This window comes from Protobothrops mucrosquamatus, unplaced genomic scaffold (genome assembly GCF_001527695.2).
Source record: "Protobothrops mucrosquamatus isolate PMUCROS unplaced genomic scaffold, P.Mucros_1.0 scaffold773, whole genome shotgun sequence".
NCBI lineage: Eukaryota > Metazoa > Chordata > Lepidosauria > Squamata > Viperidae > Protobothrops > Protobothrops mucrosquamatus.
Window position 1 is genome coordinate 46,803 of NW_015387041.1, and position 25,076 is coordinate 71,878.

Here is a 25,076-nt window from a genome sequence, read left to right on the forward strand (position 1 = left end):
GTTGGGATGATGTGTAGGCACCTTGTTCCACTGGTAAATTTGAAGCCTGTGACTCAAGTCAATCCACTTCCTGCCTGGAATGTGATGTCCAATAGAAAAGGAGGAAGTTATCAGAAGATACCAGGTGGGTAGACCCATATGTAAAGACAGTAATGGGATGGTTGGATAGGAGTAGTAACGAAGCTTGCAACCTACAACAGTGCTCCAATAGTAGTATAAACCATCGTCTTCTGTCTGAAAATGAGTTTGTCATCCGTTTTCCCATTCTTCATTTCTCTTTGACAATGTTTCTCAACCTTGCCAATGTTTCTCAACCTTGCCTTATTAATTGAAATGCATTGTGACAAGGAATTCCATATTCATGTTTGGGCTAATTTGGGCTAATTGCTTCCCAACTATGGTTTTAGGTGCCATTTCCTCTTGTACATGGTGTTTTATAAGTGCTTTTACTACATACGTGCATAGTATCTGTGTTGTAAAAGTCTAAACAAATCCCTTCAGGTTAACACTCAAGAGCAGATTGAGTAAGAGATCACCAAAATGTGAATCCTAAACAAATATCTTATTCCTCTGTTTTGCTGTCATCAATAATTGACTTGTGAGATCCAGTAGATCAAACTTATTAGTAATTCTTTTTTGTTTGTTTGTTTGCTTTTTGAGTTGCTGGACTAATCACTGCCATATTTAAGCAATTATAAGGTAAATTCCACCTGAAGTCAAACTTGATCCCTGAATTAATCATTTTAAAACACTTGGTTTGGCTAATTAATTAAAGAGAATCAATTTTGAAAACTTTTTATTATTTAAGCATCTCTCTTAAAGGAATATTTACTGTTTATGGCGCTTTATGTGAATTCTAGCTAGATGTTTAATAGGTTACTTTTAAAGAATATTTTGTTTCTCCTGTTTGGAAACATCCTGGTGAAATGCAGACTTAATGCAGATTTAACCAGGTAAAGTTAAACTGATCTAAACATGGATAGATACTGCAATAAAGTTACAGCGACAAAAAATCATAAAACTAGGTGAGCATTCAGAAAGGAAAGAATATTAAAATCAACCTTCATTAGGTGAACGCATATTTAATCCCTGACATTTTCCTGTGTTAAACTGTAAAAAAAAACCTGTAAGGAGTATGTTTTTAGACAATCAAAATATTTTACTGGTGTATAATTGAAAAGTTTTCTCTGTCCAAAAAGCAAACAAATTTAAAGTTCACAACCTCTTAAGGGCCTGCTGCAACAAATCTTGCTTCAAGAATTTATCATTGTTAATAACTTTAAATGTACGGAAGTGGGCATGCTCAATTTTCTATAAGTAGACACTTCACTTAAAATATCAGCTTTTTTGTACCTTCTAAGAGCATTCCCACTGTCTCCGTTCCCCAAAGATGTGAAACTTAATCTCTAATTGCCATCCTGCAGATCTATTAAATTACTCTTATATCTGAAGAGTTATCTTGAACAGGCTAAAAGAGGCGAGAGTTTTGAGTTTTTGGAACCTGGCACACAAATAATCCATATTGTTTGATTCCAAAAGAAGAGGTGTTTTTTTAAATGTCCTTAAACTTATCTTTAACACTTTTTTTCTATAAGGATTAAAAAAAACCTCATCCAGTACTTGTTATGAAAGTTTTCAATTAAAAGGTTCTTAATAGTTTAAAAGTTAATAAGCAATTTCCAAAAGTGATTAAGAAATGAGGCTTGGCAGAACTTTGTGTCCATAAGGCCACATTGTGACTGTGACCTTGGTGGAAACCGTTCAACTCCCAGCCGCTTAACTCACGAGTCGGCTGCAGAAACCTCAGGTCCTGCAGTTTACTCATGAGGAGCACCAATACAGAGTGCAAATGGGTGATCTCACAATCTCTCCTTTATCCAGAGAGGCTTGGCTGTCTGGTCACCCATGTCTGCTCTGCTGCCTCAGACATCTTGTTTGCCATGAATTCTTACTGGACTTCCTTGTGTGTTGTTTGAACAAAAATATTTCAGAAAAAAAAATGTAGTGAAACAGTAAAAATTAATGTTTACTTCAAAGACATAATGGCAATAGCTGGGTAAAACCTGATCAATTTTAATTAACTAAAGGTCAATAGCCTACATAATGTGATTTTTTTTTACTTCAACACTTTGTGCAAGACACTGTTTTGTATGTAGTTGATTATATTAAAGCTAATAACCTATACTGTATATAAATATATTCCAATTCCTTAATTCTTCATATTCTCTCTCTCTCTCTCTCTCTCTCTCTCTCTCTCTCTCTCTCTCACACACACACACACACACACACACACACACAAACATACACACACACACACACACAAAGAGAGAGAGGGACATTTTAGTAACCAACTAAGAACAACCAGGAGCATTTCAACCTTTTCTTAAGAATTTTCTAAATAGAAAACCTAAATAGGTTCATTAACTAACTCTACTTGTTAGAAAATGCAGACATCATCGATATTCAGAAATATATTATCCATGTGTGGTAGTTTACTTGGGTGTACTGTTCTATATCCCCAAACATGGATGATTTTTTAAAAAAAAAAACAAGGAAAAGAGTGAGTATTGTTATGTTTCCATAGCTCATTGTTTAAAAAAAACACCTGACCTCTGGAGGGGCCTGTTTTATATTTATCTTGTGAATTTACTTAACGATTCCTCATAAGGGGATCTCTCTCTCTCTTTTTAACGTGTATTAATTTTATTGTACAATTGGACCTTGCTTGGATTCTTATATGAGGCCCCTTCTGCTAAAGCTTCCTTTCCTCCCTCTTCTCCAAGTCCAGTTTTAAATAAAATAGAACATTTTTACTGTTCCACGGCAGCTTTTTCTAAAATCGTTCTAATTTTTTCCCTTCCTGCCCCCAGCACTATTTTATTCCCCCCCAAAAAATAACCTAGAAAAAAAGTTGCAAAAATAAGAAAGCTGACCCATTTGTCCCAAAGGTGCTTTTTCAAAAGGCAACTGGACTTTGTTTTTCCATGAAGACATGTCACTTCTCATCCAAGAAGCTTCTTCGGTTCTGACTGTTCAGGTGACCCTGAGGACACAGATAAACCTCCAAGTGGCCTCAAATCCTTCCATCCTCCACCATTCAGTCCGAATTGAAGAAGCTTCTTGGATGAGAAGCGAAACGTCTTCAAGGAAAAACAAAGAAAGTCCACTTGCCATTTGAAAAAGCACCTTTGGGACAACCATGACCTGGATGACAGAGAACCTCCATAGATGTTGACCCAGTTGTATAGTAATCCTGCCACCCCCTTCAGCCTGTCTTCCTCTTCTTAACTTCTCTTCCAGATATGGATATAAAAACACGGAAGAAGCTGTTCAAGAAAGTACACGGAAAGGAAGTGTACATGACGGTGGCTTACAGCAGAGGCCACCCTATCCTGCCTCCTCGTCTGCAGCACAACGCACATATGGTCCACTGCTCTCCAAACGGACACGTAAATCCATACGACCATTACCATTTTCAGAATTCGCAGAGAACCGGCCGGGGATACGGAACGTCAAGGTAAGGAGACTTGTAATCGATTCCTCACCACTAGGCAACTAGTGAGATGGTGGCCCTGCTGATTTTGGCCATCAGCATCATGCTGACTTGAGCATCGTAGTGTCATAAAATATCCCCAGAGCTACATGGAACTTCTGAACACCGTCCCCTGTTTCTGCAGCCTTTATTCTCACCCTCACAGGCTAGAAAGGAACATTTTAACTGAAGCGTACGTATGGATACAGTAGTACAGATGGTCCTTGACTTAAACAACAGTTCATTAAGTTGACCGTTCAAAGTTAACAACGGCACTGAAAAAAACTGACTTAGGACCGTTTTTCACCACGACAACCTTTGCAGCATCCCCATGGTTGCTTGTCAAACTTCAGATGCTTAGCAACTGGCATGTACTTACGAAGGTTGCAGTGCCCCCAGGTTCATATGATCCCTTTTTGTGATCTTCTGACAAGCAAAGCCAATGGGGAAGCCAGATTCACGGAACAACCAGGTTACTAGCTTATCAACTGCAGTTAGCAACTTGTGGCAAGAAAGGTCGTAAAATGGGGCAAAACTCACTTAACAAATGTCTCACTTAGCAACAGAAAATTGGGGCTCCATTGTGGTTATAAGTCGAGGACTACGTATACTTGCTTAATGGCCATTTGTTCATCAACCAAGTTATGACGGCACTGAATGAAAAGGCTTACGGGCTCTCCTCAAAGTCCTGTCCATCATAGCCTCCCTATGGTCACGTGATGTCACACTTTGCAACCAATCCTGGTTCCAATTACTCTTGTTAAGCGAGAACTATCTGTGTTAATGAACAGAAGGGTGATTAAATTTGCAGAGGGGATTTGCTAGCCTGCTAAACCATAATTTCATGCACCTAATTCATTTGTAATTTGGGTTCATACACTCCCTTCTTCCAAACCTGCATTCTCTAAATTAATGCTATGTCCAGACTGGGAGAACTTTTAATTTAAAGAAACAGTGAAAATGAAGTGCTCTCATTCTCTCCCCCTCCCCAACTAATATGACCTTACACAGGGGAAGTACCAGATGATTTTTAGTGGACTCATAAACCCAGAAATGAATAGAATAGAATAGAATAGAATAGAATAGAATAGAATAGAATAGAATAGAATAGAATAGAATAGAATAGAATAGAATAGAATTCTTTATTGGCTAAATGTGATCGAACACAGAAGGAATTTGTCTCCAGTGTAGAATCTCTCAGTGTACATACAAGCAACAAGTGATAAATCGTGATTATAATCATAAAATACATTCATCATAAATCATAAGATACAATACTCAGAGATGGTCATAGGATACTAAATAAGTAGTCAACATAAATCATACCGGGATTCCAAATAATTAATATAAATTGTAAGATACAAGCAACAAAGTTATAGTCATAAGAAGATAAGGAATAGGTAATCGGAAGGATGAGAAGGATCATAGTAATACAGCCCTACTAGGCAGTTTGACAGTGTTGTGGGCGTTTGTTGTTTAGCAGAATGATGGCATGGGGGAAAAACTGTCCTTGTGTTTAGCTGTTTTGGCGCACAATGTCCTATAGCGTTGCCTTGAGGGAAGAAGTTGAAACAGCTTATGTCCAGGATGTGAGAAGTCAGCTCATCTAGGAAACCCCAGAGCCGCAAACAAAATTGGGAAGATGAAAAGATATCAAAGGCAGCAACACCAGCAAATACTTTCTGTACTGTTGCCAAGAAAGCCCTGTTTATTTATTAAATCTCTACACCACCCACGTCTGTGGATGGTTGTCTTATCAAGTCATTGGGAGTCGAGGTGGACTTGAAGGTGTTCTTGACTTTTACTCAAGTGAGACTTAGTACAGTTGACATGCAATTAAAAATGTCTATGGAGATTCTCAGTCATCCAGGTCCTGGTTGTCCCTAAGATGCTTTTTCACCAGACAACTGGACTTCGTTTTTCCTTGAAGATGTTTCGCTTCTCATCTAAGAAGCTTCTTCAGTTCTTCAGTTCACTTCTCCAGAACTGAAGAAGCTTCTTGGATGAGAAGGGAAATGTCTTCCAGGAACATGCTGGATGGAAGAGAAAGGCAGGACCTTGCCAACGATAGCTGAGCCTGTACTTCTTTGCAACCTCTTCACTCATGGACCTGTTAACACAGATACTTGACTGGTGCTAGTTAAGAGTCCACCTTGAGCCTTCTAAATTCGTAGTTACTCTGCTTTTTTGTCCTTTGAAATGTAGGGGATCTGCCCGATTTATAAACAGGAACAACATCACTGGGCCAGAAATAGCATTTTATCCTAGTCCAGGAAAGAGATGTTATCAGAGCTATGATAACTTCTCATATAGATCACGGTAAGTAATTGTAACCCTATTGTTTTAATCCAGTACACTCAGGCGGTCAGTGTAAAACCTTATAGTTGTAATCCAGTACACTAATCCAGGACACTAGGCAGTAAATGTTATTCCTCAGCTATCGTTTGGGGTCAGCTGACTTCAGACCTTCTCTTGGTGAAAAGACTACACTGGGAGAAATTTTTGAACCTGTCCTATACAGGTAGTCCTCAACGTACAACAGTTTAGTGACCAAAGTTACAACAGCGCTGAAAAAAGTGACTTGTGACCATTTTTCACACGACTGTTGTAGTATCCCCAGGGTCACGTGATTTACATTCAGACGACTCGCATTGATGATGGTCGCAATGTCTCAGAGACACGGGATTCCCCCTTTGTGACATTCTGACAAGCAAAATCAGTGGGGAAACCAGATTCTCTTAGCAACGGTGTGACTAACTTAACAACTGGAAGGGATTGGCCTAACAACTGTGGCTAAAAAAGTTGTAAAATGGGGCAAATTGCACTTAACAAATTTCACTTAACAGATTCCTCACTTGACAGCATAAATTGAGGGCCCAACTGTCATCGTAAGTCGAGGACTATCTGTACTGAGGTGGATTATCTGTTAACTTTCTCCAACCACTGGGAGACGAAATTATTTCCCTAGCTAAGTTTCACAACAGTTTTTATATGCATGGGCTGGGACCTGTGAGTTCCTACCTGGAAAAATACTTTTCTACTGTTGTCCTAGTTCCTCTAAGCAGGGGTCTTCAAACTTGTCAACTTTAAGACGTGTGGACTTCAACTCCCAGAATTCCTCAAGGCTGGCTGAGGAATTCTGGGAGTTGAAGTCCACAAGTCTTAAAGTTGCCAAGTTTGAAGACCCCTGCTCTAAGCTTTTCAGCTCCAGGGATGCAGCTTTCTGTATCCTTTGGAGCAATGTTAAAGCATTTCCAACCAAGACATTTTTCAGAACAACCCAAGATCCCGGCCACTTCAGATTCCGAGCAGCTGCTTTGTTGATGCAGCAGGCCAGGGCCACATTACGTGAATCTTAGCTGTGAAAAATGCCAGCCTGGTAACAATTGCGCACAAATGTCCGTTAGTCCTGTAGCTGCAGTTGTAGGCATTTTCTTCCAAATGTTTTAGACCAGGGGTCTTCAAACTCGGCCCTTTTTTTGACTCATGGACTTCAACTCCCAGAATTCCTCAGCCAGCATGCCTGGCTGAGGAATTCTGGGAGTTGAAGTCCATGAGTCATAAAAGGGCCGAGTTTGAAGATCCCTGTTTTAGGCTTAGAATATACAATGGTGGTGGTGATGGTCATGACATTTTAACCTATTGGTCGTTCCGGTAGTTCATACAGCCGTAGTCGCAGACAGATGCAGTGTGTAAATAAAGAATGCCAGTATGGATTTTCACCTGAGAATGGGGAGGAGCCTCGAGGTGTGGAAGAAACCATCACTTTTTATGAGATTGAAGAAGGGGATGACGCAAATTTTCCTGCTTTGCCCGTAAGTCCTTGAGCTGAATTAATTTGAAAAGTGTGCCAAAGTAAATCTTTTACAAGTAGGCAGCAAGATCGGGTGGGCAACGTAAATCAAGGGGAAAGTTCACAAGTCTTAAAGTTGCCAACTTTAAGTTGTCAACCCCTACGATAGTGCTGGATTAAACAGCCTTGAATTAATCAAGCAGGCTCTAGATTAATCGAGCAGGCTTTAATAATCAAGTTTGGTTAAATCCTCATTATGGGAAAAGATCAATCTACACAGATGAAATATAATTGCAAAGCCTCAGGCTCTCAATTTTGTTCATGGGATTAACATTTATTAATAGAGTGGCGCTCAACAAAATTGTTTAAAAGGGTTAATTGTACAAAGGGAACAGAATTGCTGCTTTAACGGTATCTCTTGAAGGTGTAAACGTGTGTTGGCAAATCTTATTTTGAAAATAATAACAACAATAATAAAACCTTCAGGGCAACTTCTGCTGCCATAAAATTGAATTTAGGGATTTCAAAAGTGCCAAAACAAGAGATTTTCTGCTTATGTCAGAAACCCGAAAATGAGGTTTCTGTACGTGAGGATTTTTTTAATGCTTGCTTTCGCCCTTTCTGCCCTTATCTAGGCACCGGTTTTTAAAAATAAATTCTAAAAGCTCTAATTATATATATATCTCCAAATTAGGAAAGACTAGCAAGCTGTTTCGTAAACCTCTTTTTAGAATCATGCTGTGTATTTCCGACTGTCTCATATCTATTGAAGTCTAGTGCACATATTCCATATTGCTGGGGTTAGAAGGAAATGCTGAAACTGTGCTGCATATTTGCCATAAGGTGAAAGGACGAATGTTAATAAATAGTCTGACTTGTTTCTCAGAAGCGAGGCAACCCATCTCCGATAGTTCCAGCTCCTGCAGGATTCTGGGTGACAAGAAGGGCTTCAAATTCTGTCCCACCAAATAAACCAGGGCTGAATAATTCAGAAGAAGAAGTAGAGGAACCAACTGATAACGGTAAGGATAAACACAGAATAATACTAGCAGTAGCACTTAGACTTATATACCGCTCCATAGTGCTTTACAGCCCTCTCTAAGCGGTTTACAGAGTCAGCCTCTTGCCCCCAACAATCTGGGCCCTCATTTTACTGACCTCGGAAGGATGGAAGGCTGAGTCAACCTTTGGACTGCTGGCAGTTGGCAGTCAGCAGAATTAGCCTGCAGTACTGCATTCTAACCACTGCACCACCAGGTAAGGATAGGGTAGGGTAGGGTAGGGTAATAGAATAGGAATAGGAATAGCACTTCCATACTGCTTCACAGTTCTTTGCAGCCCTCTCTAAGCAGCTTACAGAGTCAGCCTATTGCCCCCAAAATCTGGGTCCTCATTTTACTATCTTGGGAAGGATGGAAGGCTGAGTCAACCTTTGAGCTAGTCAGGATCAAACTGCCGAACTGCTGGCAGCCAGCAGTCAGCAGAATTAGCCCGCAGTACTGCATTCTAACCACTGCGCCACCCCTTTCCAACTCGTTCTGCTTTGTAAGTTATACAGGTAGTCTTCAAATTACAACTGTAATGGAGCTGTCCCATTATGGTGGTAAATCGTAATGGTCATAAATGACAGGTACTTCCAATGTTACGACATTTTTTTGTGGCAGTTGTGAAGTGAATGCCACAGCTGTTAAGCAAACACCGTGATTGTTATGCGAACTAATGGTTTGCTATGGGCACAGGTGTTTTGTTTTTTTAGAAATCTGGAAGTAACTATCGGTTTTCAGCAAAACTGTTGTAAAACGTACTCACATGATCGTGGGGTGCTTCAAATGTCCATGTTGCGAAGCACCCAAAGTAAAATCATGTGACCATAAGGGGAGCGCCCGTCGGATCTTCAGATCCCAGTTATAAGTTCTCTATTACAGGTAGGGTGTAACTTTGAATAGTTGCTAAGCAACCATTTGTAAGTCCAGGATCTTACTGTTCAGACTTACCAACTTCAAGAGAACCTTCGTGAATTGTGCCAGCTCATAACTGTTAAAGCAAAATTAGGCCTTCTGCCAGGGTTACTGCTTCATTTCCTTCATAAAGTTTGGGATATTGGTTAGGAGTTTTTTTAAGAAGTCATTAAAAAATTCTTCGCAGAAGCCTCCCGGCTTGAAATGGAACATGCCGTTATTTTTCAGAATGGATGCGATCTGAAAATTTCAGTATGTACAATTGCAGGCACCAGTGGTTTTTTTCATTATTTCAAAAAATGTGTTCTCAATTAGATTCTAGACCTGCCATAGCTTGAATGTTAATAAGTTCAGATGCATCTGTTACCTTTCCAAAATTGATAACTATGCCAAACGTTTGAAGTACGTTGCAGTCATGATCCTTGCATGTTTTTCTAAGCGTTTAGAAGCTCACTTTTATTTTGAATTGATTTTATAGGTTGATTGACAATTTATGTCGAGCTCAATTGTGGCCATAGGTCTGTTGTAGTCCTTGGAGAAAAGGTTTCTTCTTTCCAGCAAATATGCTATCCTAAAACTTTTGGCTACATCTAGTTATTTTTGTGGGGTTTTATATAGACTGGTTAGATGCCAACATAGCAACTTGAACTTTGCTGAATTTGTATCTGGTGAATGTTTTGCACAGATTAAAAAAAAACAACGAAACAATAGTATGACAAATGTTGTTACCCTATTCCATGGTTTAAGCCTTTTGATCTCCCGAATTCTCAAATCAGAATTGCAATTTGGGGATTGTGGAATTTGAAGCTTAAGGCACGGGGAGAAATTCGTATAAAGAGTTTTGCATAATTACATGACTCTAAAATGTAAGGCTAGGTTTTCATCCTTTCTCTTGGAATTGTTTATTTTACATGAGATTTACTTCCGATATGTGTCTCTAATAGTGCACTTACCTTCTGCTTTTCAAGGAGAATACCAAGAAGATTATCTGTATACTCCTCCAGGTGAGACTACAGTCTTTCTCTAAAAGTCTGCTTCATAATTTGATTGTTTTTGTTAGTAAATAATCACTGGTGCTTTCAACATCATATTTCTCCCTGCTTTCCAGACCCAGAGTGTGAAGCAACTACAGTATTTAATGCAACTGAATCCACTGCAAATTTGGTAAGAACATTGAAATTAGCACGTTCAGAACCTGTTAGCACCTCAAAGGAGATATGAAAGCAATTTCCAACCTTGGCACTGTCATATAATACCTGTTGTGATAGTAGTCCTTGAATTGGGCAAATTTCTACCTATCTGCCCAAAATAATGAAAATGGTGCTTGCTCAGGTGATGGGTGTGCAAAATAGTTGTCAGCTTTCCAACTTAGTAGTGACTCAGTTGCTAATGTTGGAAAGGGTCTAGGACAGGGGTAGGCTCTTTTATGACTCATGGACTTCAACTCCCAGAATTCCTAAGCCAGCATGGCTCAGCTTGGAAACCTCTCTCTTTCCCCTCAGCACGGCTGGCTCAGGAATTCTGGGAGTTGAAGTCCACGAGTCATAAAAGAGCCAAGGTTGCCTACCTCTGGTCTAGGACAACTTAGCATGATCGGCTTACTGTGGCCAGCTCATCACCATCAAGTCACCTCTGCCAGCTCACCATTGCCAAGTTGTCGGACAATTCAACGCAGCCAATTTGCTGTGTGGACAACTCGCTGCCAAACGGCCTGAACACCACTGCTGCTCTGCACTGTGCTCACATATTCACTCCCCCACCAGCCTGGCTCTCCCTCCACATTCACTCACTTGCCCACCTGGCTCTCCCTGTGGTGGGAAGCCCCCAGCCATCATTGCTGCTCTGCACGGTGCCCACCTGCTCACTCACCCACCAGCCTGGCTCTCCCTCCAACCACCCTTGGTGAGTTGCCCCAAGAGTGAATAGGCCATGTTGAGTTGTCCTACAACAACTTGGTGGTGGTGAGTTAGCCGTGGCAAGCTGGCTGTACCAAGTTGTCCCATTCTGTGTTGAAAGACATCTTGGTCAAGGAATCAGATTATGTTGGCCTCACAAACCATAAACAAGCCTGTTTTCTCACTGCCTGTTCTAAAGATAACAAAATGGTGTCCTTAGCTACCATTCCAGTAAGCAGAACCTGGTTGGTTGGGGATTTTTATTATTGGTCTCATTTTTGGGTCTGACTTATGGAGCAGATGATAATTTGATTTTAACATTTTACAAAATGGGAGAGCCTGTGTGTTTATTGGATTTGTTAGCAATGGTAAGATCTTAATCATACAGCTTAAAACACTAATCTGTTTCTTAGCCAGATGGTTTTTATGTGTAATTATGAAGCGGAAATTTGTTAACCTCATGTATTAAAGAATGTTATATCATCTGCAACAAAAAGTGTTAAACAGTGTAAGAGTGAGGGAAAGAAACACTAGATCTTATAGGAAAAAAATGTCTATTTGGATAAAACAGATTCACTTAATGACACTACCATCGCTTAGTGACCACCATGAAAAATATAATAAAATTAGCATATCACATGGTGACCCTCTTAATGACAGCAAAGTCTTGCAACTCTAATTCCGGGCTCAAATACTTTCATAAGTTGAGGACTACCTGTATAATAGCAATTTTGTTGATCTGCTGGCTAATTTACTGTCTGAGAGTTTAGCTCCACTTTTCTGAATGTTTCTCTGTTTAAAAGCGAGATGTCCAGTTGTGGCCAGTGAACTTGCCAGCAAAGCAATCTGATACATCTTGTTCTTCCTCCCTGCACGTGGCTTCCAAAGCTAGCTCACATGATAAATGTACTTTTGTTGTTGTTAGTTGCGAAGTTATGTCCGACCCATCGTGACCCCATGGACAACGTTCCTCCAGGCCTTCCTGTCCTCTACCATCTTCTGGAGTCCATTGAAGCTCACACCTGCTGCTTCAGTGACTCCATCCAGCCACCTCCTTCTCTGTCGTCCCCTTCTTCTCTTGCCCTCCATCTTTCCCAGCATTAGGCTCTTCTCCAGTAAGTCCTTCCTTCTCATTCGGTGGCCAAAGTACTTGAGTTCCAACTTCAGGATCTGGCCTTCTAAAGAGCAGTCGGGGTTGATCTCCTCTAGGACTGACCGGTTTGATCGTCTTGCAGTCCAGGGGACTCGCAGGAGTCTTCTCCAGCACCATAGTTCAAAGGCCTCCATTCTTTGGCGCTCAGCCTTTCTTATGGTCCTAGTTTAGCACAAAAATATAACCGTTGGGTTGTGATGGAGATGAAATGCTGCTCCATAGTTCAAAGATATAACTAAAGGAGACTATTTGTAGCTCAGGGTTGAAATGAAGGGGTCCTTGATGCTCTTTGAGCTTGGTTGTTTCCTTGCAGATGTTTCATGGCCCAACTAGGTAACATCATCAGTGCTAGCACTGAAGATGTTATTAAGTTTGGGTAATGAAATGTCTGCAAGAAAACAAGCTCAGAGAGCACCATGGATGCCACATAGTTCAAAGAACCTCACTGGGACTGCCTACTGAGGTACTTTCTGGGCTCAAGACTTTATTGACCTATTGCCTTCTAGATATGCATGTTCTCTGGAAATCATAGGCCTTGAAGTCCAGAACATTTGAATGGCACCAGTTTGAGCAAAACAGGATTACAGAAACCATGGTTTGGAAGTAGCTGAAGATTGGGATGCAAATCCTTGTCTTGAGGTGGATTTGGATAATGGAATTCGACAGAAAACCAAATTCAGAGTTTGGCACAGGATGTCTAAATTCAAAGACTTGGCCATTTTCATCTCTCTGAACACTCATTTAATAGCTCCTGTTTTTCATTAGCCCAAGTGACCCTTTAATAACATAGCATAAGGTTGATTCTCGTTTCTCCCACTCTTTCTTTTTTAAATGAATGGTGTAGTCCAGGGGTAAGCAACCTTGGCTCTTTTATGACTCGTGGACTTCAACTCCCAGAATTCCTGAGCCAGCATGGCTCAGCTTGGAAACTCTCCCTTTCCCCTCAGCATGGCTGGCTCAGGAATTCTGGGAGTTGAAGTCCACAAGTCATAAAAGACAAGGTTGCCTACCCCTGGTGTAGTCTCTGCAGGATGCAGGAACAAATTGTGTCTCTTCTCAGAAAGCAGCTACCTCCTTCAGTTACTCTCAGAAGGTAAATTTTTCTGAGGACATAACTTGGTGTCGAGAAGAGTTTCACGGTCCTGAAGATCCCCAAAGTGTTCATAAAACATACGTTTTAACTTAACTTTGATAAAAGAAATGAAACATTTAGCTAACTCAAATGGAAATTCACTGTTGAATTTCTCCCAGAAGTTTTCTTCAAGACTCCAGTGCAGAGTTTCTCAGCCTCAACATCTTTAAGATATGTGGATCGTATTATATAAAATATGTTGAGCAATAAGGATGATTATGGGCCTGGAGGCTAAAACACGTGAAGAGTGATTGCCGGAATGGAGTATGTCTAGTCTAGTGAAGAGAAGAACTAGGGGAGACATGATAGACACGTTCCAATATTTGAGGGGCTCCTACAAAGACGAGGGGGTCAACCTATTTTCCAAAGCACCAAAAGGCAAGACAAGAAGCAATAAATGGAAACTAATCAAGGAGAGAAGCAACCTAGAACTAAGAAAATTCCCAACAGTGAATGGCTTTTCTCCAGAAGTTGTAAATGCTCCAACTCTGGAGGTTTTCAAGAAGTGACTGGACAGCCACTTGTCTGGAATGGTCTAGGGTCTCCTGCTTGAGCAGGGGGTTGGACTAGAAGACCTCCAAGGTCCCTTCCAACTCTGTTATTCTGTTACAATTCCCAACATTTGCTAGCAGGAAAATTCTGCATCATAAAGTTGCTGAAATTGAGAAACACCGCTTCAGTGTTTAATGCGATTTTAGGAGAAAGATATTATCTTCAAGGGGATTAATCACGGTAATTTTTTTGATCATAGGATTTAGTTACTTTCTCTGCCATATCATTCAAAGACCAAATGTAACGTATGTCTCTTCCTCAGCAACCCTAGCCCCCTCCCAACTCAGCTGCTTCAAACCTGTGTCATTTATACAACCACGGTGACTTCTTAACGGCCAGAGTGGTTGGAAGAAAAATAGAAAAATTGCTAATGTTTTGTATCGCATTTCATTGGAAACGGTGCTTTTTTTTTTTACAGCAGACATCTGTGTAATTTGCCTCGGAAAATTCATATTGCATCAGGCTGATAAACTTTAGGATGTTTTAAAATAAAAGTCCCTTGGTCCATAGTGGCATTCAGATAAGAGCTTTAGAAGTGAATTTTTGCCCGTTAATTATTTATTAGTTTCTTATAAGAATTGCTTATTTATTAATTGTATACACAGCTTATTTACACTCACCACGCATGCTGGTAATGCTAAACTAAAGTTTATCGTTGCATCCCAATACTTAAATTGAAATCTGTTAACTGCATCAGAAGATACTTCATATGCAAAATCATTTGGTTCTGGGGTGCCTTGTGTTTTGTGCTTGAATTTCACCATTTGGCAAAAAGATGCTTCTCTTTCATAGGTCATGGTAAATTCTGCCATTATATCCAGTGCCTCCTGTGTGAATTCGGCTCCGGCCACCATTTTCTCGTCATCCTGTAGTGCTTCAACTCAAGTCACTATCACTGCATCTACCCCCCAGAATGCAGTGCCACCAATCTTAGTAACTCCTTCTGGGGGAAGACCAGGTAAGAGTATTCATTTCATTTCAGGAATTTCTGGAGAACGCTTTGAGTTTATGGTTCCTGGCCACCTGGTGGCTTTTGAATCAGAATAGTTGTTTAGCCCTCAGATGGCATTGAAGTAAGTTCACTTGATCCTCTGGAGGAGTCAAATGTATTTAGGCAGTAAGGTTACAGGGAAGAAGAACAATTAATCAATGGAACAGCTTGTGGGTGCTCCATCACTGGAGGTTTTCAAGAGAAGGTGGACAACCCTTTGTCAAGGGTTGGGTGAGAAGACCTCAAAAGTCTCTTGCAACCTTATGATTCTAAGTCAAATCCTTCAGAATGGAGGCCTTTTAAGGAGCTGGTTATACTGTGTTTTTTCCTCTATGCATGCAAAATTTTGACTTCATTCCATATTTGTAGTTTGTAGTCACTGTGAGTTGTGGGGGGGGCACGGAGGGAGGCTCAGCCAATCTCATTGTATACATGTTGTACTTTGATAATAAAGGTTCATTCATTCATTCATTCATTCATTCATTTTAGAAGATACTTGGCAGAGACAGTGAAATCAGATCTGTTTAGGTTCTCAGTTTGACTTGGATTGTTGACCCAGTTTAAATTAATTTTGGGAACACTGAGAGGGATTAGATTTTCCCAATGGATCCATTGCATAAAGGTTAAGGTCTGTTTTATGGATCCCACTGCTTTTGGAATTAACTTAACATTTCTCTCCCCACTTTTTAAATAGTTGTGTCAGTGTATCAGTCACCTCCCCTTCCTCCGGTGAGTGACGTGGGGGAAAATGGCAGTATCACACCCCCTTATTCTTGTGATCCAAGTGGAAATGACCTGCCTAGAGGTAAGATATTATTTTCTCTGACACGTGGGAGTAATTTTAGCTGCGTAAAATGAATCGGTTCTAGAGATGCTTATGGAATTACATTTTATTATATGCTTTAACTAGTTTGGACTATCTAGATTAAAGGACAACGTGGGATTTCATTATCTGGCAGGTTTTGAATGCCAGAAACCTCTGATTCAGTTATTTTGGCTCGGAGAAATGTTTCAAAATATTTTTTAAATGCATATTTTTTGTAAGAGTATGCATTTAAGATATGTAGTCATATTAAATGTGCTTTTGCTTAACTGCTTTGACAAGGGAAACATAATCATGGATGAATCCAAGTGTTTGGAATACAAATCGAAACAGATCAACTGGCTGTGTCTCTCTCTAAGCCTGGTGTTGGTACTCTCTGAATTTCCCTGGTGTAAGAAACTATACATCAAACACATTATAGGAGGAATGGATTAGGAAAGTGAGCTCTAATTACATGTTTCTTTCTTTTCCAAATCCACCCCCCCAAAACAAACAAACATTGAGGCTGTTCTGCAAAGAAGACTAGAGTTTTAGTAGGAACTCCATGATTTTAGAGTTGTCATCCAATTGAAGTGTGCAAATAGTGAGGTAATGACCATTAGTTCAGCGACTTGAAAGTTACCGTAGTGCTGAATTACTGGTATTTATGACCGCTCGTCAGAGTTTTGGCCGTTGCGGCATCCCCACAGTCAACATGGTTGCGATTTCTGGTTGTGATTTCCCTGAGAGCATCCCAGGAGCAAAGTCAAGAGGGAAATCCCACGGGAAGTCAGAGGTTGCAATCACAAGAGGTCCTCGCTTGACAATCCATGCGCTCCTTTGCTTAAAAAGAGCCTGCTCAGATAATAAGGACCTGCCTCAGCTATCTCCTGGGGAAAGCGTGACTCTTGGAAATGAGCGTTGTTTCCAAAGGATCTTTGACTGACAGACAGGGATTGCAGAGAGGTCAGGCGGAATCTGAAATTCCTGCACAAAAATTAATGAAATTAATTTCCCATTGTCCAACAACGCCTCATTGCCCCAGTCCAGGGGTAGGCAACCTTGGTTCTTTTATGACTCGTGGACTTCAACTCCCAGAATTCCTGAGCCAGCATGGCTCAGATTGGAAACCTCTCCCTTTCCCCTCAGCATGGCTGGCTCAGGAATTCTGGGAGTTGAAGTCCACGAGTCATAAAAGAACCAAGGTTGCCTACCCCTGCCCCAGTCCATCCGGAGCCAGTCAACTTGCGTAAAGTTGTTGCGAGAACTCTGAGCCGAAAAGGTGATAACAAGTTGTTCTCTGGGGCCGGGACCTTGGTAAGAGGCAGGAGTTAGCCGGAAAGGAGTCAAACCAGATGGCCCCCTCCCCAATTCCCATGCAGAAACATCAGAGTGAAAGCAGAAACAATACAGAAACATCTTCAATTCCCAAGCAGCATCCCGGAAGGGACCTTAGCGGGGTCTCTTAGCGATGGCAGTTCTGATCCTCATTGCCATTGTACGCTGAGGGCTAGCTGCACAGAGTGGGTCAGGAATTGGCTGTAATCAAAATAAATGGGAAGCCAGGTACAGGACTATCTGCTTGCCTCAATTCTATATTTGCAAAGAGAAGGTACGTTGTGTGCTGTGTTAGATTTTTAAAAGGGTATCACAGTACTGACCACGCTTGAAATGTCGATGTTTATAAATATAAGTATAATTTGCAAATAGAATGTATGTTGTATGTTGTGTTAAATTTTTAAAAAAGGTATGGTACTGACCGTGCTCTGAAGTGTTTGTGTTAATAAGTATAGCATTAGTTAGATTTTACATCCAAAGCTGAGTATCACCTTAATAAGCAGCTGGGAACTACATCAATGTATTTATTGTACCTCAAAGGTTTCTATCTTCAGCTGAATACTTAACGCTAAGGTTTCCACTAGACTGTTCCTTATTGTTGCTTGTGCATGTTGCGAAAGAAACAGCGACTACACAAAAGCAAAACAGGCGACAACAACTTAAAAAAGGAAAACGGGCTATTCAGTTTCTTCCCTCTCGTTGTGCTTCTGCTAATTTGTGGTGTTACATAAACATTTAGGACAGGCAGTGCTAACATTCAATAGTTTAAAAGCAAAGTATACAAAAGAAAAGGTGTGAAATAGATTGCAGAAGGATGACTCAATAATGTATTTTTCCCATGCTGTGATCTGTCCTAACTGTTGGCGCATAATCATTTCCCCCCCTCTTTCCTCTGTTTTAAATTTTGCATTTGGCTTTGAATCTCATCGCAAAAATTGTGGCCCTGTGAGAAGCTGAGCTGGGAAATTTAGCTGTCAATTGCAATTGTTTTTCTAAGTGTTACGAACATTTCTTTTTTTGTTTTTATTCCTTGAGAGTTTACACTTTGCAGATTTTGGCTGATCTGGTGTCGTGCGTACCTCTCCTGGGTACAGGTAGTCCTCGACTTAGAGCCATTTGTTTAGCAACCGTTCAAAGTTAATGACAGCACTTACAGCCATTGCAGCATCCCCCATGGTCGCGTGATCAAATTTTGGTTGCTTGGCAACTGGCATGTATTGATGACAGTTACAGCATCCCGGGGTCATGAGATCCCCATTTGCAACTTTCCCAGCCAATCTCTGACCAGCAAAGTCAGTGTGGGAAGCTGGATTCATTTAATGGCCGCATGATTCAGTTAACAACCGATGCACTTAACAATCGTGGCAAAATTGGGCGTGACTTAACAGCTACCTTGCTTATCAGCAGAGACCCAATCGTGGTTGTTAAGTCGAGGACCACCTGCATATGAGAACTACATCTGCTCTTTTGCTGAAGGGGGAAGCTGGATTCACTTAACAACTGCAGTGATTCACTTAACAACCATGGGAAAAACATTGTCAAATCGGTCACATCTCCCTTAACAACTGCCTTGCTTAGCAAGGGTAATGTTGATCTCAATTGTCATAAGCCGAGGACTACCTGAATTTTCCGGTACAGCTACAAAAGTACCACAGTGCTCTCTCCCAGGGCAGAATTAATCAAACTAATGGATTTTTCTAAAATTGACTTTCTTTTCCTAACCACAGTTGTTTAGTAAATTAATATTTAAATGCTATGTGGGAGACAAATATCTGTAAGTCCTTTGATACGGATTGGTGGGCAAACATGAGAAAAATGCAAATATTCATACCTTTTTATAAGGATCTGTATGAAATGCAGTGACCAAGTTTTTTTCCCCTTTGTTTTAGATCCAAAGGTTTTGCAGTATTATTTTAATCTGGGCTTGCAGGTAGGTGCCCAATAAAAGTCTAGTGGTACAACCACCTTTTGTGAGAGTGGGATGTCAGTCTTTGGTAGACGCAGATGTTTTTCAGAATTTTCTGAAGTCGGATGGGGAATCCTTTGCTTGACGTCTGCACAAGACCCGGAACTTTTCTTAAAATATTATAAATATATTGCTTTTATCCATGCTGACTTCCTAAGCTGCTGTTCTCTAGCTAGGTAAATATTTATCGGTGCTGATAAGCAGATTGTAAGAGAAGCAGCATTGATGGGTATGACAAGAGTTATATTACTTCCTCAGGGCATACCCACTTTCTCTTTTTGTTAATGTTTACACAAGAAATAGATTCCCATTCTTCTCCTGCATTATTTGTCCCTCGCATAAAGCACAGAAAAATAATTTCTGCGCCTTTGTTGTTGTTTTCATCATTTAGTCATATCCAACACTTGGCGACTTTATAGGCATGCTACCCAATCAAGAACAGCTTCTTTCAGTTGTTGGATGTTCATCTTATATAGACTTATATACAACTTCATAGTGTTTTACAGCCCTCTCTTAGTGGTTTACAGAGTCAGCCTGTTGCCCCCAACAATCTGGGTCCTCATTTTACCAACCTCGGAAGGATGGAAGGCTGAATCAATCTTGAGCCAGTCGGGATCGAACTCCTGGCAGTGAGCAGAGTTAGCCTGCAATACTGCATTCTGACCACTGGGCCACCATGGTGGTTATTATAAGTAATAACTAGATTGTTTCTAAACAGCAAATAGCTCCATTGCTGGAATTCCTGCAACAATACCTCTCCCATCTCAATAAATCTTGTGTAAGAGAATTCTGTGAAAATTCAGTTTGGAAAGAATTAGGTTTTAGGCAGCCACTAAACAGCTTGACCACACTTTAGAACAATGCATTCCTGTTAAATGGTCTGCTGATTAAGGATTAAGCTGTGTTTTGCCCTTGATCCAGAACAGTTGATCTACACATGGCATTTCTGAAGCTGATCTAAATGGGCAGATTTCAACAGCTACTTTTGTCAGTCTGGGCAGCAGTAACTCACCTAGTTAAAACTTGATTTTTCTCACCTTGAATTGTGCTAGTATTACCACCAGACCTGCTGGAACCACGTGATGTATGTACAGCAACCATCGTCCCCACCACCTCAAATGGAAACCTACCAGACCTATTCAGAGCAAGTCTCTGTGGTTGATTCATCAGCGCCTCTGCCTTACAACGACGTCGGGAGGAATGATGTGCGCCAGATGCCTGCAGACTCCTCGTCAACTGGTTGGTCTCTGTGTAGTGGTTGCTTCAGAAGGTTGATCTGGGTGTCACTGAGCTCAATTTGGCATGGCAGATTCAATACTTTCAAAATGATTTCTGGGCCTTTTTTTAAAAAACAGAGTTTAGATCCAGGTAGTCCTCACCACCTTTCATTTAGCAACCATTCAAAGTTACAGCAGCACTGTAAAAAGTGACTTATACCTGGTCCTCACACTTATAGCCATTGAGGCATCCCCACGGTCACATGATCAAAATTTGGGCACTTGGCAATGGGCGTGTATTTACACCTGTTGCACCATACTGGTGTCATGTAAAACACCCGTTTGAAACTTGCCCAGCCAGCTTCCAACAAGCAAAGTCAATGGAGGAAGCCGGATTCGCTTAACGACCGTGTGTGTTGCTTAACAATTACAGGGATTTGCTTAGCAACCGTGACAGAAAAAAATAGGTCAGAAAATTGGGTACAACTCACTTAACCCCCTTGCTTAGCAATGGAAATTCTGTGATTGTGATCATATGTCGAGGGGACTAACGGTACATTCATAGCTTCAGCGTTCAGCCAGACCGATGAATGGCCCATGTTGAGGCTAAGACTTAATTATTCATTTGCGAATCTGATTACCTGCTTGGTTTTTTTTTTAATCTCCTTTGTGGCACAATTCAGTAATTTTGTTAATGATAGAGTAAGTATTTTATTTCACTTTAGAGCAGGGGTGTCAAACTCAATTTCATTGAGGGCCGCATCAGCATCACGGTTGCCCTTGGGGGGGCTGGGTGTGTGTGGCCAGGGTGGGTGTGGCCTACTGGGTGGGTGTGGATGGAGTGGGTGTGGCCTACTGGGTGGGCATGGCCAGCTCTACATCGTTCGCGTCAAGGGTGCCTGTGGGGGCCTGGGCAGGAGTGGGACAGATCTGAGGGTCTCTGGCAGAAGGGGCTGAGGCATTCTGGGAGTTGAAGTCCACAAGTCTTCAAGTTGCCAAGTTTGGAGAACCCTGCTTTAAAGGGATAAACATACTTAGTTCAATTCCTGATGACTTATTAGGACATAGACATGCAACAAGACAGAAGCAATTTGCCGTTTTCTTTTGTTCTGTGTCGTCTCCAGTTGTGAGATTCATCTAAGCATAAGTCGTCCTCCATTTACCACCAATCCCTTAGTGGCTATTCAGAGTTACAGCAGCATGACCGTTTTTCACACTTACAACTGTTGCAGCATCTCCAGGGTCAGGTGATAAAAATTGGGACGCTTGGCAACCGGTTCATATTTATGACAGGGTCCCCTTTTGCAATCTTCTGAAAAGCAGAGTTAATGGGGAAGCTAGATTCACTTAACAACTATAATAATAATAATAATAATAATAATAATAATAATAATAATAATAATAATAATAATAATAATAATAATAATAATAATAATAATAATAATAATAATAACAACAACAATAATGATGGTGATGATGGTGATGGTGATGGTGATGATGGTGATGGTGATGATGATGATGAAGAACTTGGAAGGGACCTTGGAGGCCATCTAGTCCAGCCCCCTGCTCAAGCAGGAGAACCTATACCATCTCAGATAGGTGAATGTCCAGTCTCTTCTTAAAAACTTCCAGTGTTGGAGCATTCACCACTTCTGGAGGCAGGTTGTTCCACTGGTTAATTTTTCTAACTGTCAGGAAGTTTCTCCTTAGTTCTAGGTTGCTTCTCTCCTTGATTAGTTTCCATCCGTTGCTTCTTGTCCTGCCTTCAGGCGCTTTGGAGAATAGCTTGACTCCCTCTTCTTTGGGGCAGCCCCTGAGATACTGGAACACTGCTATCATGTCCCCCCTCATCCTTCTCTTCATTAAACTAGACATACCCAATTCCAGCAACCGTTCCTTATATGTTTTAGCCTCCAGTCCCCTAATCATCTTTGTTGCTCTTCTCTGTACTCTTTCTAGAGTCTCAGCATCTTTTTTGCATCGTGGTGACCAAAACTGGATGGCAAAGCTTACTTAACAACGGTCTCCTTTAGCAACAGAAATCTGGGGCCCAATTGTTGTCGTACGTTGAGGATTACCTGTGCTTCCTGTATGGTTTTTGAACCTCAGTTGGAGTCAGCCGAGCGCTGCCTGCTGTAGGCTAGCTAGGGAAAGACGTAAGCTCCTCAGTTATCCTGATCTTTGGATTATAGATTCCTTCAATAATCCAGTTATAAGTCTGCCACTTTCCAATTTGAATAATGCTGCTTTCCAGACTTTGCATTAATACGAACATATTTTCTCCCTCAGGAGCAAGGAAGGAAAGACAGCTGTGGTGAAAAATAGCATTTTTTATATATATATATAAGAAAAGTGAACCGTTTCCTTTCCTCCCAGGAGCTATTCCTTGAAGCTGCTCTGAGCTTTTATTCTGTTTTTTGTTTTTTTTTTAAGAAAACCTCAGGGAAAACAATTCTGCGGCACAACACGTGACACGGCTGATCATGCAAAGCGCCGTCCTTTTAACGCGTCTTTGGTTCGTATCAAACCCTGCCAGAACATAGATTGATTCAGTCGTGGGCATCGCTGAATTGCGTTACTTCCTTTGCAATTCTGGCGTGGCAGTAATGGAGTGTCACGCTTCAACATATGAGTAACAGGGGCCGTAGTAATTTGCTTTCTGTTTTGGTTACGGATGGTCCCACGCAAGGGGTGCCGTGGAAGTGATGGGGATTTTATGTAGTTAAAGCTGGCAGCCGTGCAAATTGCAATACGTATGTCTGGTCAGCCTAAATTTGCATTGTTGAGCAAGATTTTTTTAATTTGGCCCCATTTTACGACCTTTCTTGCCACGGTTGTTAAGTGAATCACTGCAGTTGTTAAGTAACTAACATGGTTGTTAAGTAAATCCGGCTTCCCCCGTGGACTTTGCTTGTCAGAATGTTGCAAAAGGGGATCACACAATCCCAGGACATTGCGACCGTCATAAATACGAGTCGGTTGCCAAGCATCTGAATTTTGATCACGTGACCGTGGGGATGTTGCAATGGTGGTAGGTGTGAAAAACAGTCATAAATCACTTTTTTCAATGCTGTTGTAACTTTGAGCTGTCACTAAATGAATGGTTCTAAGTCAAGGTATTACCTGTACTACAACTTTTACCCAGCTTGATATTGTCTGGACACTTGTGTTATTGTACCCAGTCTTCATTATTTTTGCAAATAACTCGAGGCAGCGAACACACGAAATGTAGCTTCCTCCTCCTGTTTTCTTCACAACAATCCTGCAAGGTGGGTTGAGAGAGAGTAACTAGCCCAAAGTCAGCCAGCCAGTTTTCCTGGCTAAGGCAGGATTTGAACTCGTCATCTCTCACTTTCTAGCCTGGTGCCTTAACCACTGGACCAAACTGGACCTGGTGCCTTAACCTGGTGCCTTAACCACTGGACCAAACCTACCCAGCATGGCTGTTGCAGCAGCAAGGGGGAGGATGATGGAATTTGTTGTCCAAACTGCAGTGATAGTTGATAAATTGGGAGAGGCTGCTGGGTTTAGGTGATAGGTAAATCCACCTAATGTAGTTAATTGATTAAGGCGATATATAAATCAATTCACTGTTGCAAGGTCTAAAAAAACAAGCCGGGGACAGATTCTGGAAAAGGGTTCCATGATTCAGAAGACTTGGTGGCATAAAAAGTACTGAAAAAGAATAAATGTATCATTGGGGATGGTGACAATGGAGGTCTTGACACATCTGTACATGTGATTTAATTCAGTGGTTCTCAACCTGTGGTCTGGGGATCCCTGGGCATCCACGAAGGCTGGAAAAAAAATGTCATGATTTAAATCTTGAGTTAAGTCTTGGGGGTCTGTGGGCACAAAAGGTATTTAAAGGAGGTCCGGGGTGAAGAAAAGCTTGAGAACCACTGATTTAATTGATTCTCTTCTGTAAGAAAGCAATGCAAACCATGGTTTAGTTCAGTGGCCTTAGATTTAGTCCTTTAAAACGATACCTTTATTGATGTCAATAAAGAATATATTGAATTGGGTTCAAAGAGGTCAATCAAGCAACTCCAAACATTTCTTTACAATCAATTACCAGTCTGATAATTAGAGCACTGCCCAGGCCCTTAACCACTTAATTTTTTCAAAGTCCAAGAAATGCACCCTCTGCTGATCTTTTATATGCAATATTTTCCCCTTTTTCAGGTGCCTTAGCCATCCCAGAATCCTCTCCACCACCTTCTGGGACCGTCTATTACCCTGTGACAACAGACACATACACCCCATCTCCTGTGCCAGGATACGAATCTTGTGTCTCATTTGTGCCTACATATCACTGCGTCGGTTCATGGTATCCGGTCAACGCATCCTATGGGAACTCTGCCCGAATCCATAACACGGTTAACCCCAGCCATTTCCAGCAGGTTAGCTACGTCACCTCATCCAATCCACAACAGCATTTTGTATCTCAAAGCATGTAGATTCGGAAGGAGCTATAATTCCCAGAATGCCGTGGCACACACAACTGCCTGGAAGACCTCCAGGTGATCTAAACAAGCGGTCTCCAACTTTGGCAACTTTTAAGTTTTGTGGACTTCAACTCCCAGAATTCCCCAGCCAGCATGAATTCTGGGAGTTAAAGTCCACAAGTCTTAAAGTGGCCAAGGTTGGAGACCCCTGATCTAAAGGTTGCTCACAACTCTTCCTGCTTTTTATGTTGGCCGGTTCATTTCTGTGTCCTCCTTAGACTATAATTGTTCCATTTGCT

The 25,076-nt window shown here is 41.2% G+C and overlaps 1 protein-coding gene across 1 annotated transcript in view; it reads left to right on the forward strand.

Moving 5' to 3' along the window:
* The window catches only part of LOC107289817 (putative bifunctional UDP-N-acetylglucosamine transferase and deubiquitinase ALG13), a 30,513-nt gene extending 5,724 nt beyond the window's left edge, over positions 1-24,789 (forward strand). Inside the window, exons 4-17 of the mRNA XM_015818628.1 lie at positions 18-124; positions 3,301-3,359; positions 3,444-3,517; positions 5,738-5,851; positions 7,191-7,347; positions 8,212-8,347; positions 10,252-10,287; positions 10,392-10,447; positions 13,353-13,424; positions 14,808-14,973; positions 15,701-15,811; positions 19,036-19,076; positions 20,165-20,351; positions 24,515-24,789. Of these exons, the coding sequence (XP_015674114.1) occupies positions 18-124; positions 3,301-3,359; positions 3,444-3,517; positions 5,738-5,851; positions 7,191-7,347; positions 8,212-8,347; positions 10,252-10,287; positions 10,392-10,447; positions 13,353-13,424; positions 14,808-14,973; positions 15,701-15,811; positions 19,036-19,076; positions 20,165-20,351; positions 24,515-24,789 (1,591 nt within the window). The remainder of the gene's footprint in view (positions 1-17; positions 125-3,300; positions 3,360-3,443; positions 3,518-5,737; positions 5,852-7,190; positions 7,348-8,211; positions 8,348-10,251; positions 10,288-10,391; positions 10,448-13,352; positions 13,425-14,807; positions 14,974-15,700; positions 15,812-19,035; positions 19,077-20,164; positions 20,352-24,514) is intronic.
* Positions 24,790-25,076: the final 287 nt, after the last annotated feature.